The sequence below is a fragment of the Clytia hemisphaerica genome, unplaced genomic scaffold (assembly GCF_902728285.1).
Source record: "Clytia hemisphaerica strain Z4C2 unplaced genomic scaffold, Clytia hemisphaerica genome assembly, whole genome shotgun sequence".
Lineage (NCBI taxonomy): Eukaryota > Metazoa > Cnidaria > Hydrozoa > Leptothecata > Clytiidae > Clytia > Clytia hemisphaerica.
Genome location: NW_027103760.1, coordinates 247403 through 268545, shown reverse-complemented (window position 1 = coordinate 268545; position 21143 = coordinate 247403). Strand labels below are relative to the sequence as shown.

Below are 21143 nucleotides of genomic sequence, written 5' to 3'. Positions count from 1 at the left end.
GTTGATTGCTTTAAAGGGACATCACAGTACTTGCGAAATTTGTAAACAAACTGTATGCAGCGGATACAAAATCAAAACAAATGTCACATGTCAAAGTAAAAAATCAAACCAAATATGGTTAATTTTGATTGTTCAATTGTTTAACAAGTTTGTTTTGGACACGTGATTTTAATTGTTCTCTTTAATGACACGTTCGCGCAATGTTTACATCTTACTACTTTTATGTCCCTTTAAGGTTTACAATGAAATAGACACAGAAATTTTCGAGGAAATAGACCTTATCGGAGTTTTTGATTTTTCTAAAAAAGTGATGCATTGTGGGATTGTTTCGAATAGAAATCTCTTAGGAATTCCTCGAGGGAATTCTATTGTAATACACTCGAAACAATCCAACAATGCATCACTTTTTTAGATAAATCAAAAACTCTGATAAGGTCTATTGTTACTCACTAAAGAATAGACAGACAGACAGACAGACAGACAGATAGACAGACGGACGGTCCACAGTCATAAGCAAAAGTTATTGTAGATTTTAATATAACAATAATATCAAGACAACACTAACTAACAACCCCATGAAACCCCAAAATCTTGTATTTCTGACGATTTTCACTGAAGAAAAAAAATTTGAAAAAATATCTTAATGTGCATCAAAAATTAAGATCAAGTCTGCATTATTTAAACATTTTTTTATTTAGAAACAACAAACAGACATATAGACCAACATGGATACAAGCTTTTTTTATAAGAACCAGTAAATTTTGGCTCGAGCTGAGCTGTTCTGAATTTTTTGAAATTTCAAGGCCTAAATGTTCTGTATGATGTTCTTAAAAATAGGTTTAGAATCAGTACTTTCTTAGTATCTTCGAAATCTGACGCTCGCATTGTTCTTAATTAGTTCTTAGGTTTTGGCCAATTTTCAGCCTCGTGTTCTTATAAAATTGTTCTTATAAAAAAAGCGTGTATATGAACATATTCTAGATCAAATATTTAATATCCAATTAAAAAAAATTATCAAAAATAAAAGCAATATATATCGAATTTAAAATGTATATGCATATGAAGTGCAGATCTAAAAATCATCAAAAAATATTATAAATCCTAAAATAAATGATATCATAAAAATTACAATGCTAAATCTATAAAAGAATAACTATAGGAGCACCCAACACAAACTTCATAGTATTGTGCCCATTATAAACAACAGAAGAGAACAGAAAGAAATCGTTTTGAAATTCTATAGTCAATCGAGCTAGTGATGTTTTAGCTTTTTTCACATGTACGTAAAGTTTCACTAAAGGGAATTTCCTTTGAATTAGAGAAAGATTCAAATTATGAGTATTATGACGATTTTAAATCTCAGAGGACCAATGATTTAGTTCGCATTGTAAACAGATTCGAATTATCCAAGGTCACACGCATTGAGTTTCAAGCCCGAAGGGTTAGAGATTGACCTCTAGCCCTTCGGGCTTGAAACTCAATGGTCACACGGCGCAACAGAAATTCGAACCAGAAACCTCTGGTTTGCGGTACTGCCGCAACCACTTTCCAAGCGACCGTAGTGCAGTGGTAGAACAAAAACTCTACATAATATCGAGGAAATTCCCAAAAGACAGCCTTACGTACGATTTTCCGTAAGGTCTAAAGTAAAATTTTACGTGCATGTGAAAAAAGTTTTACAGGTAAAATGTGTCTTTTTACAACAACAGGAATACAAAGCTTAATTATCGCCAAATAGTGCGTTTCTTTCATTGAGGTTTTAAGCAATGACTTTATTGGACTGGTGGTTGTGGTTGGGGCGGTGCAGATTCTTGATAAACGGGCGGTGGAGCGTATCCGTGTTGAGAGACGGGTGGATATCCTTGCTGGGGCGGCGGATATGCCCCTGGTTGAGGATAAGCTCCAGGTTGTGTTTGTGGGGCGTAACCTTGGTTTGGATAAGCACCTTGTTGGGGCGGCGGGTAAGCGCCCTGTTGGGGTGGTGGGTAAGCTGGTTGTTGTGCTGGATATCCTTGTTGGGGCGGTGGAACATATTGTTGTTGAGCTGAAATAGTGAGAAAACAGTTTGTCATTTTGCTGGTTAATGATCCTGAACTTTGTCACAAAAGAAAAGGGAGCTAACTGACAAAAAGAAGTGTTAACATTAAGCTATTTCAGCCTGTTTCAGCCGCGCAAAGTAATTTTTATTACTAACAAGATCTAAATGATCAAATCTTGAGACTTGCTTAGAAATTCTAAGAGCCTAGATCTAGTCGAAAAAGTTTTACATTGTTTCATGGAAATGTCTTAGGGTTCAGTTAATTCCGTTTAATTGAATTTCTTAAAACACTGTGTTTTCCAGATTAATGTTCAAATTTTGTAATTCCGAAATTTTGATTCCAATTTTTTTCATTGGCTCGATCTGGAGGTGGCAAGGACTTCCAAATTGAATAAAAAAACACTCTGAACATTTAGAAAAATATTGTATTTGTCCAGAGAAATGCTGGCTAGCATTCCTGCAAATGTATTTTGGCATTTTTTGTATTTTGAGTTTGAAGAAGAAAATTTAAGGTAAGTTTGCGGTAACCTGATGGAGAAAGGAATTACTGAAAACACAGAGAGATAAAAGGGTTTTAGAAAGCAACAAAAAGTGACGTTTTCTTGTATTTTCGCCGCTAAATTCTAAAAAGCCCCCTGGACGTCACGGCTTTTTCTACGCAGTATCGTCTATTCCACTTTGCGACTTTTTCGAATGTTTTGAGCTCAGATTTTTGGGCTCCAAACATTCGATTTTTAACGTCATTTCTAACTTTTGAAGCTCCTGCAGTAGTGAAAAAATCGAATTAGCGTCAGAACCATGGCGTTTTAAATCTTGAAGTCATTTTGAAAAAGATTTAGAACGCCATAGTTAGAGCACTTGAAAAAACATCTATTTTTCGAAAAATCATCAAAATAGAAATCACCAAGAAACCAAATAAAAAATCCCAGTTTTTTGGTGAGGTGCTAGATAATAAAATTTTACCCGTTGCAGTTTGGTTATTGACGACTGTCACGTTATTCCCTTGCGGCGTCATGTTGTTAAATCCGGCGGCTCTTTGGCTGAACACGTAGCCTCGTTTTTGTTTCAAGCATGCGCACACGATGATACAAAGTATGAATATGGGAACCAAAATCCCTGCAGCAATGTATCCTCCAATTGCTCCAACATCAGCTGAAAATTTTGAAATTTTATAAATGATTTCTCTAATAGACCTACATAAATTCCGTTACGAACATCACTTGCCTCGTTTTGAAATTATTGCCATGCTGATTAACTCCCAGCGGATTTTATCAAAACTACTTCCTATTCATAAAAAAAATCATTAAATGTCTCAAGAGACATAATGACCATGGTAATTGTTTGGATACGAGGCAAGTGATGTTCGTGACGTAATTTATGAAAAGGTCTATTGGATCTGATTTCCTTTGAATTAGAGAAAGATTCAAATTATGAGTGAGTATTATGACGATTTTAAATCTCAGAGGACCAATGATTTAGTTCGCATTATAAAGAGATTCGAATTATCCAGGGTCACACGGCGCAACGGAAATTCGAACCAGAAACCTCTGGTTTGCGGTACTGCCGCCGTCAACCACTTTCCAAGCGACCGTAGTGCAGTGGTAGAGCATCCGGCTACGGTGCGCAAGGTTGTGGGTTCAACCCCCAGCCGGGTCATACCAAAGATCCCCAAAATGGTATTTGATGCCTCTCTGCTTAATGCTCAGCAGTTAAGCGAAGGATCAAGGGTAAGTGGAGCAATCCAGGGAGAAAGAGTGGCGCCCTCCCTTACCTTCGGGTAGATAGCTATCAAAAGAGGAGCCTTCGGGTCGCCTCCGATTGCGGTCGCAGTCTTACTTACTCTCCAACCTACCAGACAACCCCAGGCCCCTCCCAGCATATATTCTCTACGAAAGTCAATAACAATTTATCACATAAAAAAACATACCCAAATTTTCTCCGAATCGAAATATACACGTTTTTTTATAAGAACTTCCAAATTTTTTGAAGCCTTCGGATGTTCTTAACTTTTTGAGTTTTAAGGATATGAATATTCTTAACAGGTTTTTATTCTGGCCATTTTTTGAGTAATTTTGCCCAATTTTTAAGAAATCGGGTGTTTTAGAGTCCGCGAAGCCTTAAAATGCTCTTAGCGTATTCTTAACATTTTGGCCATAGAAGCCTTATGTTCTTATATAGTTTATTCTTGTAAAACAACAAACGTATAGTTTAACTTACTGTAATAAGGGTCTTTGAAAGCGACCCATCCGACAACAACGCCTCGCTTATTCCAATCAGTCCCTTGGCTGTAACTGATCTTGACGGTAGGCTGGTAATATTGGATAGGGTTATCACGAGTACAAATGTCTTTTCCACTGTATTCAAAGTCTCCCTCGTCTGAAAAAAAGTAAAATATCTTATAAAGGAGATTTGAGTCACCGCGTTTGGCTTGGCAGAGTAAACGCGGTGAAAGCAAAAATGAGTGATTAGGAGATGTTCTAAGGCCTGACCAGAAGATGAATGTTAAGTTATCAAAGGTGTGACCGCAGTCGAGGTTCATCGTTTCGTTGTACTGTACACCATGTGCACATTGTCTGTTTTATAAAAAAATTCCCGTAGGGAGACCTCTTCGATGAAGAATGATTACTAAATAGCAAGAAGTCTTTCCAAAGTTAGAGGGAGAAGCCATTACTTTCCCTGGAAAGTTTACTTAAGTAACTGAGCACCAAGCAAAAGCATCAAGTACGATTAGAGGAGCTTTGGTTTGACTCGGGCTGGACCACCTTACGCACCATGGGGCGGGTGTTCTACCTTCACAGAATATAACATTTTAATTTTCCATATCAAAATTTTATTGATAGTACAGTGGAGTGTTCATAATTCAAACACGCAGGAAAAAGTTGAAAAGAAGTCACTACATTAGTATCAAAACAAAGAATCGCATTGACTTTTTGTAGTCGATTTTATGCTGACTATTCATGATATGCATCATTGCAATGTCTTCCACGCATTTAAAAGCTGATTGGTTCAAAGTGACGTAATGACTAATTGTACGTCACTTACAACCAATCAGCTATTGGATCCGTGATGTAATTTCAGAAGACATTGCAATGGTGCATATCATGAATTGTTATTGGTCAAGCGAAGCTAAGTGTAAAGTGTAGAGTGCACAAATTCGTGGGTTCAATTCCTAGCCCGATCATACCAATGTACTTGATGCCTCCACGACATAAATGAAATAGAATGGTCAAAGGCAAGTGGAGTAATCCAGGGTGCATAGTACCTACCTTCGGGACGCCCCAACTGCAGTTAACCCCATTATATCAAACCCAATCAGGTATATCCTAGCACGGGAGCCACTTATACAGCATTTTGATAGACTGGATGGCGCTGATATATGAACCGGTGTAATTTAGCAGACTCCATTTTTTGGCTTTGCTCGAGTTGGCAGCAAAATTTTTCTAACTTAGGAGGTATTTTCATGTTTTTATTATAGTTTCATAAATTTTGATGGGGTTTTAGAATGTATTCCATCTTTTGGTGTTTTAATTTTATATGATTTCTGAAAAAATTTAAGATTGAAACACACTTAACAGAGTTTTGTATGATAAACTTACCTTTGATCGTTATTTGTTGCTCGCTGGAGGAACAATAAGAAAAACAAGTTTGATCTTTAATTTGCCTCGATGTCCCAAACACACTTAACAGAGTTTTGTATGATAAACTTACCTTTGATCGTTATTTGTTGCTCATTAGAGGAACAATAAGAAGAACAAGTTTGATCTTTAATTTGCCTCGATGTCACAAACACACTTAACAAAGTTTTGTATTGGAAACTTACCTTTGATCGTTATTTGTTGTTCGCTAGAGGAACAATAAGATGAATAAGTTTGGTCTTTAATGTCCATAACGTGAATAAGATATCCGTTAGATTTTGAACGATCAAGTTTCCACGAGCAGGATGATCTATATGATGGATTGGGCCAGCTTGGTGTTGCCATGACTCCACTTGATGAGGTTTTTGTTCTATAAAATCAACAACAAAATACCTTATCGGGGAAAACTTCGCCGGGGAAAATTTTCGTCGGGGAAAAATATTCGTCATTTGCTGGCAGTTGGTAAACGCATTAAGGCCGGGGAAAATTTTCGTCATTTGGCCAAAATTTCGTCACTTTTCCCTGACGACATTTTCCCCGATAAGGTATAAAAGGTTTTTTTTTACACTGAGTGTCTTAAGAAAAGAAGAAGATCAAAACATGTCGTTGGGTGCTTTGTATTATGATAAAAAAGAAGGAAAACCAAAGATTTCTACTTTTGTTTCTGTTGTTCTGATGTAATATTTTTTTCCAGACACATTGTACAGGTTCCAGGTTTAAAGCTAGGTAAGTTGTTCTTTATAACTTGGCAATTCAAACCCGAAGGTCTAGAGACTCCTGGATGAGAAATTAAACCACCCAGAACACCCGCGCGTAGTTTTTACACAAACGCTGGATTAAAACTAAAATCGATCGCTAGTTTTCAACAAAATTAAAAAAAGGAGCCGCTAGATACAATCCGTCGTGACGATTGCGGCGCGTTCTAAGCGCGTTTTGGATGGGAAATAAGTAGCTTTAATTTCTCTTGCCTGAGAAGGGTAAAAGATTCGCCTCTAGTCCTTCGGGCTTATAACTCAATGATCAAAACCTTATCTTTGTTCTTATAAAAATATGTGTTCACTTACACCGATGAATACGAGCAGGATGGCAATCCATACGAATATCGACCCCAAGTAACAGAAAAAGTGCCTTTTGAAGAATAAGTGTTTGGGTTTTTGACCACCAATCTCAAACAATTTGTATACGCATAAATGTCGTGAGGGAGGGATGAGATCATATTTCCGGAACAAAACTCTGCGATCTCTGTTCTGGGTATTTTCCACGTACCACAACTAAAAAGACAAAATGACAAAGTAGTTTTTTTTATAGAGACTGTATTCATCTAACGTTTCCAGACCATCTAAAAAGAGCAACAAATAATTATTAAAAAATCGACAAAAAGAACGGCAACGGCAAACCCTAGCCCTAACCCTAACCCTAACCATCAAAGAACGACATATCTCGCCATCCACAAACCCGACTCAAAGAGATTATAGGAGACTATACAACCCCTACAGATTCATTCCTCTTTGTTTATCACGAGAATTAACTACATTTGGTTGAAAAGAACGATAAATTACGCATGCGTAAGAGTCTCTATTTGGGTGAGCTGGAAACATTATGTGAACTAACTCTGTAGGTGCCACAAACAAACAATTCTAAGTACAGATGGGATGAAGTTTTATAAGATACTTTAATAATTGGTCATTTGAAGTAATAGAAATGATGCGCTCTTTAGAAAAAGTAACAAAATTGTTTTATTACTGGTTAACAACCAACCAAATCAAATAAGAACTTGTAAAAACTCCATCTCGTCCCACTCAGAACAGGAGACAAGAGGGTGCCAAAGCTGTGTGGGAGAGCAGTAATGCTCTTCTAAACAAACTTTGCGCTCCTTGTCTACGCTACTGTTAACAACAAAAACCTCCCGCGAAGACCAATTATATAATATCGCTAGGGAGTTAACAAAAAAAGTAGTATACATCTGCTTAGTGGGCACATCCCCTCGAATTCTGGGGGAGGGGATGTAGTAGCCAGTACCAAACTCTTCTTCACTGACTGAAAAGATAACACAAAGTTCGGTTTGTTACAGTTAAGCAACATTCCGTGTCTGCGACATTTTTTTCAAAATATAAAAAACGTCCGAGGGCGGGGTGGTACAGGCTAGGTTTAGAGGTTTGTAAACTTTATATGAATGTAGTGGCCGTTAAATGGTGATATTTCGTATAAAAGACCCAGCAGGCACACAACGTTGTTTCAACGTTCATTTAACGTTATATGGACGTCATGAACGTTAGATAAACGTTGAAACAACGTTGTGGGCCAGCTGGGAAAAAACAAAAAACTTACTCCGCATAAACTTTAACATATCCATCAGTACAGTAAGGCATATCTCCAGGGATATTATAAAAAGTCAACCAAGTCAATTTCACAGCCATTGTAGTACCAAGGTTGATATCATAAGTTTTTGTACTGCACCCATATTTGTTTCCGCCAGACAAAGAGCCAGAGGTACCCGAACGGGTTACAGTATCACATTCATAAGCGAAAGTTTCTGTGAGCAAAACTAGCAGTATAGCAAACATTGCTAGCAAACCAATTTTCTGGCTTCCCATTGTGTCAGTGATGACAATTTAGTATTTCTTGTTCTTTTTTTTTTGTTTATTTGTTTTATGAAATGATCTAAGGATGAATAAATTATTTTTCAAATGCGATTATTGTATAGAAAGCTATATAGGTCTTAGAAGGTTGCACGTTGGAGTAAAAAACAGCAAAACGGGGCTTCTTAAGGCTGTTACCTGTTATGCAAGAACTTTAAGGGAAAAGTAACTAAATAGCTGAAATCAGCAAAAATGGAGTTTCAAGCACCAAAGGACAAAAGTTCAAGTAACGGCGCATTAAAGATTTTTCATAATTACGGATTTTAAGTTTGCGTATTGGAATACTGAATAGTAATAGTAATACTACTGAATCAATATTCAGTCACAACTTATCATCAGATCTATCCTGGTGACTGAGTCAAACTAGCTTAAGGCCGGTCTCCAACCCTTTTTGCTTGGAAAAAAAGATTACATCATGAAAATGTAGCGCACGCTCAGAAAAGAAAGTTGAATACATTACAACTTTTTCCAACCATTACGTCAGATCGCACCAATGGAATTGCTTCATTTTTCATTTGACCAATAGCGTGGAAGCTTTGCCAGATAAAATGTGATCGCAGCGCGAGCAAGTGGAGACCGGTCTTTAGATTTCTAGGCTATGTACTTCTGCACTAATAAGTGTAACACTCCAATCAGAGCTTTAGTATGTACCACACGGAAAGTTACTTTTTTACCTAAATATATCTATCAAGTGAAATTAAGGGGGTTCAGAATAGAAGGAAGGAAGGGGTTTCAAATTGTTTCCCTAAAAATCGCCCAAGAATAAACACAGTCATGCCAATCCTTTTTTTACGACGGCCCTGAATTGATGCAGGTCCTAAATATACCACAAACTGGAGGAAGCCCGTTAAAGGGTCGGCTTAGAAAAAGTCCTAGAAGGAAGCTCACACAAAAGTGCTTTGGAATTAGGACACCCAGCATCCATTTTGTCATGAACATGATTATAATCATAAATATGCATCTCGAGATATTTAATATTTACATTATCACATTTTATAAGCCTTGCTTTTAATTTAGTGTATTAAAATAAGATATGTTTAACATGCCTTAGATGCCACGTCGTCCTCCTCACCAGTCATATTTCCCCTTTTCTGAGCTGATGGGCATCTGTCGACATATCCTGATACTTCTAAGCAAAAAATTATTGACAATATTTCTAGCATTATATGGCTGTTATTATAACGTTATAGGTAAATTCGACGTCTAAATAGGACGTCTTTCGTCCTAGTTGACGACACCTGAAACTTCAATTTACCGATAGAGGAATGTACATGCACACATAGACAAATAACAATGAGTTGTTTCAAATTCCTTCCCCTGGTAGATAGACAGCTCCAGGGCTTTAAGACCTCTATTTGAGTTTGACGCTCGGAACGAAGGAAGATATGACGTAGCCTTTTCCCTGACGACTCGGTTACACTGAGCTTTATATAGATCCCGGAGACAGTTTCTCAAGCAAGCCAAGCGAAATATTTTTATCGGAGTATTTTTGAAAGCGGTAACCACATCGAAAGCGCTAGATATACTTTCGCTTGCAGACTAGTGACAAAGCGCCGTTTGTTGCTAGGCAAAGTTTTAACACTACAATGACTTCTTTGCGGGTACCACTTTCAAAAAAAAACTCCGATCAATCATGGCGGATATAGATTGGTCCAGGGTTTATAAAGGCCAGTGCCTGTTGAAAAATATAATTTCAGTGCAGTTTAAGGGCTCTGACCATAGTCGGAAAATTGATTTTAGTATCTGAACATGAAAGTTATGTTTTAGATTCTTTATCACTTTAACAAAGAATTGCCTTTATAAATTAGAGTAATTAAGAACTTAATTGCAAAAATGACGTTATGAACTTTAAGAAGACGTTAACAATATGTTGCATCACCTTCTTTTATAAAAAGTGCTAAGTTTTAATGGGTAATTAACCTTTTTGTTTCGAAGTTTTTTCAAACTGTCCGCAAAGAATTGAACTATTTTAAATTTTGCGGAAAATTTTTCTAAAAAGATGTGTCAAAAGTTATGACTGTTTTTCTAAGCAAAATGCAGATGAAAAATTGATGAAAAACCACTATTTTGAAGATTTCGAGACAAAGAAGCATTTACAAAAATTTTCCGCAAATTTTTTTATTGTTCGGTAAAAGATACACCAACTACTGCGAAAAAATTTTCAAAATGTTTTTTCTTCGCCGAAACTAAGCTCTTCAAAGTTGAAATACTCTTTCTCGCAAAAGTCTTCATTTTCTTCTTCATCAAATTTTTTCAATGCAATTTTTGAATTTTCAGATCGAGGAATAGTTTGTCTAACTGAAAATAACATGCCATAGTTTTATTGGTTACATCAGTCAGAAAACACATTTTAAAAACGGCAATTATGAAAAATTCACTATGGTCAGAGCCCTTAAACAAAAATAAAGGCTTGGGGACACGAGAAGTTTTTTCCGCGTTGGTGCAATGCAACATGCTCCACCCCACCAACGTGAAACTCTTTCTCGTGTCTCCACCCTATTTTTCTTTCTACCAATAAAAGTGAAATCTCACTTTTGTCCCTAGAATTCGAATCAATTTTACTCTATTGTCCCAAGGACAAAATCAGCGTGTTTTTTGGGTATTTCCCTCACTTTTTGTCCCATGGTGGGATAGAGTATGTTGCATTTCACCGACGCGAAAAAAACTTCTCGTGTCCACAAGCCTTAATACTATTCTACATCTATTGAAGAGGCACAAAATAAATTATTGAAAAATATGACTTTCACTCATTTTTAAGAATTTACTTTTAATCTAAATGAAATATCTGATAAGTTAAAATCTTGTTCAATATATTATGTGTATTATACATGATTTTAATATGTTAAAAATTCACTTAATTTCTGATTTATATCCGCAAAAATATATACTCTAAAAACTATTACTGATAACTTTAAATAAAAGAGTACGAAAGAAATTCCGAATACACCTTTTCGACCGTAGTCGCGCGGGTACTTTTTTTGTCCGCTTTAACCCCCTAAAACCGTCCCAATCCTTTTTTGACGCATTTTTCTATTGTCTATAGGTGCAAAAAAAAGGACTGGGACGGTTTTAGTGGGATAAAACAGACAAAAAAATGTCCGCGCGGCAATTGGTGGCTACGGTCGAAAAAGTGAATAGTGAATTTATCATCATAATTTTGATCAGAAAAATTGACAACGAATTGATGTTTGACAAAACACCTACTGTATACTTCGAGCATAACATCACATAAATCACAAAAATCTTGTTAATGAAAATTCGTCAGTAAGTATTGATTCCAGTGGTAATTGGTCATCACTTCTATACAAAGAAACTTTACATAATTAAAAGACTGAAACGGGACTGAAACCTATTTTAAACAACGGTTTAAAAGCCTTTTTTTGCAAAAGAAAAAACGTTTACAAGCTCTGAAGTATCCTGCAGTTCTTTCAAAACCAGGCCCCCGCAATAGATAAAGTTTTATACTCAATATTAATGTAATATAAAAACTTTTCCAAATAAGTGTAAAGTAGTGCCAGTTCCTTGTGAATACGTCATTTATCTTTAAAATAGATAAGGCGTAAGCATTATAAACTTCTATTATAGTCAGGGAGCAGAGCGCAAAAATAATCAAATAACTTTTTGAAACTCTCAGGAATGATCAAGTAGACCTAAAAGGTCACAAAACTATTTACTTGCCCTTCTGAATTTACTTGTGGGCCTTGCACGAGAAAAGGACTAATATTAATAAATCGACATCAACGCAAGCATAACCAGGAGCTACGGAGGAACTTTGCCAATGATGGAATGAGAGGATATCAAACTAACTCGCTTTATTACCGAGGAATCGATGCATGGAATAGTTTAGGCGTCAAGGTCGTGAATGCCCCATCTGTCAGTAAGTTCAAGGAAGAACTTGCAATGGAATGGGAAAATAAGCTTTATAAATTGTAATTATAAAAGATTGTTTCATAGACGTCAATAGACCTGAGAAATATACTTCTATAAATAAATTAAGATAATCCCGGGGGGGGGGGCATTTGACCACCTATATCTTACCAGCTCGTAATCTTGAGTAGGGTTAGTAATATAATAGAAAGGCAAGTGCTGAATATATCTTTCTGATATCATGTCAATACTAAACAGTACAACCACATTAAAAAATAATCATGCCCCAAATCGAAAAAACCAAAACAATAATAACAGAACCAGACTATTTTCCCAACTTGAAAATATCGCTTTGTAATCATATTTTTCAACAGTTTGCATTACCCAGTAAACACATGACGTAAATTTGACGTTCAGATTACATCAATTTTATCTCACATCCTAATGTGATGTAATATTAGCGTATTTTAAACGTTGCATTACCTGATGTTTAAAGACGAATATTGAAATGATGTCAAATTGACGTTTCTTTTACAGACATAATTTTTAAGTTTAAGTATGGATGTTGAAATAACGTCATGAAAAGATATGTCAAAATTAAGATATAATTTTTATGTTGAAATGATGTCAATTATTTTACGTTTAATTTAGACATGAATATCGATGTCAAAATAACGTAATGCAAAAGAACATCAAAATCAAGATGTCATTTTTATATTGATATGATGTTCATAATTTTACGTTTAATTTAGACATGGATATAAATGTTAAAATAACGTCACGAAAGAGAACATTAAAATCAATATATTATTTTCATGTTGATTTGATGTTCATTATTTTATGTTATGAATTGACCCATGTTATGACATCATATAAATGTACGAGTAGGGAATATTACGATGCAAACATTGATATGATATTTAATCGATATTGCAACCAAATATTTGAATGTAGTCAATTAATGGACATCAGAAGAATGTCTGCAATGATACATATTTCTGAAAGTATCATTTTGATGTTTATTCAATAAATTCATTTTGAATTGTTATAAGCATCTCTGTATCCAAATGGGTCTATTAAACCCCGTTCCAAAAAGTTAAAAAAATTATCTAAAATAATCTTTCCAACGGTGTATAACTGTTTTTTATAGCATATATACGCCCCTGTCTCACAGCCCGGTGAAACTTTTTCCTACAGCGAGAGTAAAAATTGTGATGGTTCCAAGGTAAAATATCCAATGGGGATGGTTTTGGAGTGCAATTATTAAACGTTGAGTTTTGAACGGGGACGAAATCAAAGTCAATTGCTCAGTGTTGCTTAAATTCTGGGGTATTTTTCCCACCGGGGACAAAAATTTTGCCAAATCTTCCAGTGGGGCTGGGGCCCCAGTGGGGCCGTGACACAAGGATGTATATATGGGTGCTGAGAAAAGCAAAGTGTCCAAATACTTTTGGAACAAGTTTTCGTTCCTTCGCTACCTAGCAGAGGTTAAACCTTCCTTGAATTGAAGAAACTCTTGCGGGACGAATCAGGCCGTTATCTTTAATTTCAAAGTTTGGTGAAAAATAATTCAGCTATTTTGGCAATTGTGTTCTTTTCTAATCGGACAGATATGATACTGATAGTCATATTAACTTTATTGTTTTTTTTCCAGGGGGGGAACTTCATAATTTTTGTTTATGATTAAAAATCTCAAAAACACCCACGGATTTTGCGGATAGAAGATATAAAAACTTATGGTGGTGAGCTTTCAATTATCACATAGCTTTTAAAGGAGAATTAAAGTATATTAATCACATCTAGCGTTAAGTAAGCCATCAGCCGAGCTTTTGAATAAAGTAAATAATGTTCCTTTGCAAATCTGATTTGCGATTCAAGAGAGTACTCTGCACTGTCATTGAATAAAAGACATGAATAAAAATATTTAGTTAGGTTTTGAAAACTACAAAATCTTTTTCAGCAGTGTTTAAAATACAGCTAAATGTATCTACACTTTTTTAATTTTCAATATTTTACATAGCACTGATAGAATGGTATTTTTACCGAAAAGCTTTTGTTTTATTCAAGTAAGATTCCAATTATTGAAGTTGCATGTTGTATCAAAACCCCTCTGTCTCTATGAACCTTATGAGAATTTTATAGCCATTTGGGATAATAAGGACTTAAGTAAATGCCAATTTGCTTTTAATGAGTTGACTTGCAAATTCTATATTGGTTACAGTTTAAAAATCCTCAGAGGATGCCAAAAATGTCTGTGTTTTTTCAATAGGAATAAGGGTACTTGCAGTACTTCAAAAAATACAAAAACTTTAGGGTATTTTAGTCAACAGTGACGATTATTTGGCTGATGTTTCACTCACTAACCCCAAAATATCGCTATATGCAAGAATGTATATTGAAAATACTGTTTTTATTCAGCTGGTCCACAAATAAGGGGGAGATCTCGCTTAAACTTGAGAAACTTTTCTCTATAACTCGGACGATTGGTTTGAGCTATGGAGACTTTACTGTACTACGTTTTCTCTTCAAAAAGTGTTACATATTTGAAACCTTTCCAATTGTGAAATAAAGAAGAACCCTGCAGGAAATTTAATTAATTTGACTTTAAAAGAAACAATAAGTAACCTGTGTATAGAAATTTCAGCACATTTTCGTGTCTCATTTGAAACAAGCGATAGCCTAATTAGATATAAAAAAATCACGAATATTTCAAAAGGCCAGTTGCAATTTCGTCATTACCCCTGCATTAGCCTGACAAAATTCTTGTAGACTCGTTGAAAAATAAATTTTCAACTCTAAAAATGGTTCATTCTTGGCATGAAGGTTTTCTTATCTTGTCTAATTTCTTTTCACAATTTGGGGAAAATAAGAAAATCTCAATTCCAAGGCTGTAGTCACGAAAACAGCACTGCATGGTGTCCTTAAATCTAAATCCATCCTAATATTATAGGCTCTTCCGAAATTTGAGTTTGATATCTATCAACATAGTACTATGCTATCAAAGACCAAAAGACTTCATCCCAAATAATATTTCGCCACTGTCAGATTCAGTCTATCCGGGTCAGTGAAACAGGGGTGTCTACTAACCACCAAAAACAAACCAAAGAATCGACAAGGTTTTACTACAGTGATAAGCGGACACCATCATGGAAAAGGGTTAAGCGTCTACCCTTTAGAAACTATTGAACTATGAGCTCTAATTTTGTTATTAGGCAATGTCAAGGTATCAAAAATATAAAATTTCTGTCCGAAGTGCTTTTCTAGAGACACGACATAGGTCACGAAAGAGCTTGAAGAGAAAGGTTGTTGAGACGAGAAAATCTAGCTTTCATGAATCATAAGAGTCTTAGGAGAAATGCCGATGGTTTACCATTTTTTTTGACCCAGGCAAATTCATTGACTAGATAGCGTTTCAAACCTATGTAGAATCAATGTGTACAATCAAACTAAAATCTGTTAAAAATAATTTGAATTAATCACTTGTAAACTATATCACTCGTCCGCTAATTAGAGAAGAAAATATAGGTTTTGGCCATTTCGTACCAAAATCTTTGCCGCCTGTGAGTCCGATATATGTTCGCCTTTTTTATAAGGATCTGACTAGGCAACGGCCGGGGAAAATAGAATTGTCTAGCTGCAGGAAAATGAAACTATAATTTTTCAACGGTTCCAGGTGCTTTAAAATACTAAAATTATTTTTCATAGCCATCTGAGGGAGTCCCATCAGAGGGCTGTCTCACTGTTCTGAACACGGGATTTTCACAAGTGTAGGTCTGCTCGATCCACCTGCAGTAAAATGAGGCATATCCTTCTCTTTTCCTTTTACATAGAAGACTAAAAAATTTAAAACATCATAGCTCTAAAGATTGATACTTTGGCCTCACCCATTTGAATCTGAAATTTGATTGGCCCACTGATACAGGGATTCACCAAACAATTTATGATATTTAATTTCAAAATTTAATCTTGTAAATTTCTTTTGAGGATACTTAGGATACTTATGTTACAGGAAAAAATCCTCCTCCTCTGTTTTTCGGGTGATTTCAATTTTACATAAGCAAAAAGTTTTGAGAAATTCAAACTCATTCTCCAGCAGACTCAAACTCAATATCATGAGAAAAAGATTACCTTTTCGGGGAAAAAATGTCGGGGTATTAATTAGTTAGTCAATAATTTTCCTCACTTTTCCCCAACAAAAATTTGAATTCTTCACTTTTCCCTGACCAAATTTACAATCTATTCACTTTCACCCGACTAAATTGACCAAATTAAATGGTTTTAGTAGGCTTGTTAAGAAAAAAAAAAGTTAATTTTGTGAAGGAGCCGTGATTTTTTGTACATAGGTTTCAAAGCAGTACCAAATATTTATCACAATCTTGTGATGTCACAGGATCGTTTTTCCCGTTTCTCTGGCAGACCTCTAAGCCCCGAAAAATTGACGAAAAATGACAAAAACTTAAAACCCGTAAACCACTTAGCAATGCAAAATGCGAAAGTCGTGAGTTCGAATCTCAATCTAGTCGTCAGTTTAGTAGTTCGCGTCTTACGTAGGAGATTCACTTTTAGCCCTTCGGGTTTTAACTTTATCTTTTAGTTCCTGTCTAAATTAGGAACCGAAATAGTCCACCCAGCGGTACTCTGGGACTAAATAAGTTATCTCTTGTAGAATTTTTGCTGCTGGATGAATTGTAATATTTCTAATGTAAGCCAATCATTATTTCTAAAAAAATTATGAACACCCCCTGTTATGACCTATTCCCTGTTCAGAAATGCCCTTTTTTCTTTGCCCTCTTCATTTTTCTTTAGTTAAAATTACATTCTCAGAACAGCGATAATTTTTGAAAATCGATGCTGAAAGTGCCAATTTTTTCTGGCGTTAAATGAAGTAAAGTTAAGAGTGAAAATCCTTATAAATCCTGCAAAAATTTACATTTTCAGCCGCTAATTTAAGACACCCCTGTCTCACTGACACAGTGAAAGGAGGTGAAAAATTCACAGGGGTGTCTCTGAACAAAATGAAATTTCCCCGGGCCCGATTGTAAAATTCTAAAAAGTCACCGGGTTGAAAAGTTTTCACGGGGTAAGAACAAAATTTGGATCAAGTATTGGCATGTGTGCTTTGATTTTCCCTGGGTACTGACTATAAAACTGGCACCTCTGGTATATCTTGGCGTTTTTGGATTTCTCTCTCGTTGTACTAATTTTAGGGTTGTTATGATATTTAAAGCTACAGAAGCATAGCCACAAGCGGGGAGGGTCAAGATGAGAAATATTTTTACCTTTTTTAAAAGGGAATTTTAGGAGAAGAAAATTTTCACATTTTCACCCCTTATTTGCTAAATTGCTAACTTTTTTATATCTTGCGCGTTCGCTTAATACTTTAAAACATTAGTGTTTACCCAAAGAGCCGGGCTAACTCCTCTGAGATTAAATCTTTTTGATTAAATCTGATTCAAAGACGATAATAGATGATGAAGTTGATAAACTAAATGAATGTTCTACAACTTTATGGATTATGTTGAAGAAAAAGCAACCAATAAAGAAATTCTTGATGTTTACTGGGCTTTTACTGTGGATGGAATTTTTGACCGGGGTAATCTGAATAGTGCAAGATTTGGCTGGGGTTAGACTATAACTTTACAAACTTTGACCGGGTTTGAAATATTCAAGTAATTTTGACCGGGTCACTCATTTTTTCACCGGGGCTTGAAATTAGACCATCTTTTGCAATTTGTTCTACCGGGTTAACCACCGTGGCGGATCTGACCGGGTCACTGACACAGGGGTGTTTTAAGCACGAAGAAAAAGAAAAAGTCATACTGGGTTTTTCGTGGTTAGACGTACTTTAACTCCACGAAAATTCTTTGAAACACGTCGGAAAAGATACATGAAATTTCTGATATAGCAAGATTTTGGGATAAAACCAAAACCTGGGTCAATTTTGGCATTTGTTGTAGTTCAAGATATCGTTTTTTTTTTAATTTTTTCTTATCTTTTATCATTAAACCCTGCACGTTAGAGCTTAGAGAGAAACCTTTATACCCATACTGGTATTACACCACCTCTTTTTATTCTGTTTCATTTCAACAATTTTGGTTAGAGGATTACAACACCTGACCCCGAGAATGTAGGTGAATTTTGAATCATACCTGAAAGATGTAGATTTGCATTTCAAAAGATATTGAATATTTTCAACGAAATTTTGAACTTCCAAAATCCTTTCCCAGGATTTTAATTGATATGCTTATTTTTTTTGTCCCTGATGTTGACTCCCATTTTCGTTATAACCCCCGGAATGTAGGTTTGGTTCTATGGCTTTTAATTTAGTAATAGTAAAATGCTGATATTTTTTCGATTGGATTAATTATTACAGCAAATTTTAGAAATATCTTGTGCCAAAACAATATTCTAAAGAGCATTTTGTTATTCTGAATTTTTTTTTGTATTTTAACCCCCCCCCCCATAATGTAGGAGAAAAGATTCGGTTGTTGAGAGCGGAATTTCAGTATTCAAATGAGATTATTGTTCTCTAAGTGAAATTCGTGCATATTAAAAAACAGTGCTCTCATAAACTCATAAGAAATCTTCACTTTTTCAGGAATGATAACATCAGATTAAACTAATGCAATTGCTTCAAATCTGAAAAAATCCGTAAATCGAGACAGGTCTTTGAAAGCAGAAAGAAAACCGCTTTTGGCGGATCCTCTATAAATTTCTTGTAAATTTAGGTCAATAGCTCGAAACAATGTTTTTTTTTCTAAATAATTTGGTTGGAACTTTGCATATGAAAAAGATTTCAAAATAATTTCATCAAGAATTTCCATGGAAAGTCGATCATTAGAGACAAGCACTTCCTAATATACAGGTAAAGAATTATTTCCTTTTTTCGAATTTTCCCCGTTTATGAAAAAAGCAAGTCGTGATAAAACCTGAGACTTCGAAAAAAGAATTCCTACTGTGAAAATGTTGTTCGTGTTTTACAGAGCCCTTAATTAGATTCACCCACAGCTTGCCCATCTGCCATCTTTTAAACGCTAATTGGATCGTTCAAAGCCGACACAGAAAGCTTACTTGAGTCCTCCCTCGTTCTTTCTCTATAAGATATCGGCCTGTGCTGAGAAGTTTTGATTACTCCTTTTCAGAAAGGTAAAATCATTGATAATTACTCTCTCATTACTTCCTTTCTCCAAAATAACCTTATTAAGGCTTTTCGATACAGTTTTGAATCTAACACAATGAATATATTTCTGAAGGGATGAGATAGCGGTTTGATTATTCCCTAGTAAACCCCAGTATCGTCAGTGGCCAATGGCATAAAATAAAGTGGATTGCTTTTAATATGGGTACTGATATTACATAACTTTCAGGTTACCAAATATAGTGAAGATCATGACTCAAGATATACTAAAAATTCTTCAAATGGAATGAGGGGAGGGAGGCCTTACCCATCTAGTCCAAGACACGTATATATCATTATGGAAATGATCTCTATCTATACTCTACTTTTCCATTTTAGGGTTGATGGTACTCTCAGCAATGACGAAAGAAACAACATAATGAATAACATCGGAGAAAATAAATATATATTCTTTGGTAAGTTGACCATCTTTCTCGTTTGATTGATAACAAAATTACAAAAAATCAGATCTGATTTGCAGAAGAGCAAAGAAAAGGTTGCAAAAACTAATAAATGAAGCCCTACAGCTATGGTAGGTCAAGTTCGTTAAATTGAGTAGTCTACCCCTAACACCCCTTTCTCAGTGACCCGGTGAGAGTTTTAAGCTAGTGTGGATAACTTGAAGGTGCTAAAATTCCAAAAAGGGTAGAAGAACTTTTGTTGTTATGGATATAAGTTTTAGCTTAACAGCTCATACATTCAGTGCACTGTCCAAAAAGTTTTTCTCGATTAGAGATGGGATTTCGGTGAAGAATTCCCACTAGGGATGAAATTTAAGGGTATTTTTATCACAGGGACAACATTTGTTAAAAACTTTTTAGCCGATTTCTGTAGTGGGAAGGGGAGTCACCGGGTCTGCAAAGTTTCCTAATTTTAAATTCGAGAAAAATGAGGGAAAATTAAAGAGATCGTTATATTATGATAAAAACCCGACAGCATTCCCTCAACGGGAAGAAACATGAGGATAATGTTATCCGGGAAAAATGTTTGTTGTTGAAAAATTCATTCACATCAAGAAATTTCGGGTATATTCACTTGCATTTGCTCGATCATATTTCAAATTACCAAAGTCTGCAAAACTAACTTTAGAATACCGTAGATGCACGGTTATACGTTTTAATCATTTAAAACAAAATCATTTAATATTGCATTTGAACCTTAGATTTGGCAAAATAGAGTTAAATTACGAAAAAATATTTTGGTCAGTGTAATTGAAGGCCGTGAAATGTTCCCTGGTAAAATTTAACTATGGAATTATTTGTCAATTTTACATTTTTGTGATTCTTTTATTATTTTTTTCTACTTTAGATAACGAAGTGGCCCACCAAGACTTGCTTGAGCGAGTTGAAAGTGATTATGTGGGTGATTGTGGTGATTACTATGAGACTTAATATTGTACTCTTAGGTGCCAAATAAACAGTCCCCCCCGCTTGTTAATTTTTCGAAAATTTTCCAACCCCCCCGGACCTTATTAGGACCCCCCCGTTTATTAATTTTAAAGAATATTTTCAGTTGGCTAAAAGAAGTCCCCTTATTTTGCTCCAAAAAGCCTGATTTTAGCCTATATTTACCTTATTTTTGGGTTTTCATAAGTACAATTTCCAACCACCCCGGCAATTAGGTCCCCCCCGTTTATTGAAATTTCGAAAATTTTCCAACCCCCCCGTTTATTCGAACCCCCCCGTTTATTTGGCACCTAAGAGTAGTTAGTTTTTTATCAAATATTTATTTGTCATCGACATTTTTATCATAACCATATTATTAAAAAAGAAGAATGAACTTGGAAA

General features: G+C 35.4%; 1 protein-coding gene and 1 long non-coding RNA gene across 2 annotated transcripts; one reads left to right on the top strand and one right to left on the bottom strand.

Annotated features, from left to right (window-relative positions):
- Positions 1-674: 674 nt before the first annotated feature.
- Positions 675-8332, bottom strand: LOC136805595 (uncharacterized). The gene is made up of 6 exons (XM_067062161.1): positions 8002-8332; positions 6738-6944; positions 5859-6043; positions 4256-4414; positions 3002-3190; positions 675-2044 (listed from the first exon to the last, which is right to left on the bottom strand). Exons 1-6 carry the CDS (start codon positions 8265-8267, stop codon positions 1773-1775), a joined length of 1278 nt encoding a protein of 425 aa, XP_066918262.1. The 5' UTR covers positions 8268-8332; the 3' UTR covers positions 675-1772.
- Positions 8333-18932: 10600 nt separating this feature from the next.
- LOC136805606 (uncharacterized) lies at positions 18933-21143 on the top strand. The gene is made up of 3 exons (XR_010846427.1): positions 18933-19044; positions 19696-19772; positions 20665-21143. It is a non-coding gene; the product is annotated as an uncharacterized lncRNA (long non-coding RNA).

What these genes read in the sequence shown, in the direction of transcription:
- LOC136805595 (XM_067062161.1), bottom strand. Translation starts at nt 8,267, where the DNA reads ATGGGAAGCCAGAAAATTGGTTTGCTAGCAATGTTTGCTATACTGCTA. An exon ending in TATGTTAAAGTTTATGCGGA is followed by an intron (nt 6,945 to 8,001) that starts GTAAGTTTTTTG and finishes TTGTCTTTTTAG; the next exon opens with TTGTGGTACGTGGAAAATAC. An exon ending in TTTCAAAGACCCTTATTACA is followed by an intron (nt 3,191 to 4,255) that starts GTAAGTTAAACT and finishes CAAAATTTTCAG; the next exon opens with CTGATGTTGGAGCAATTGGA.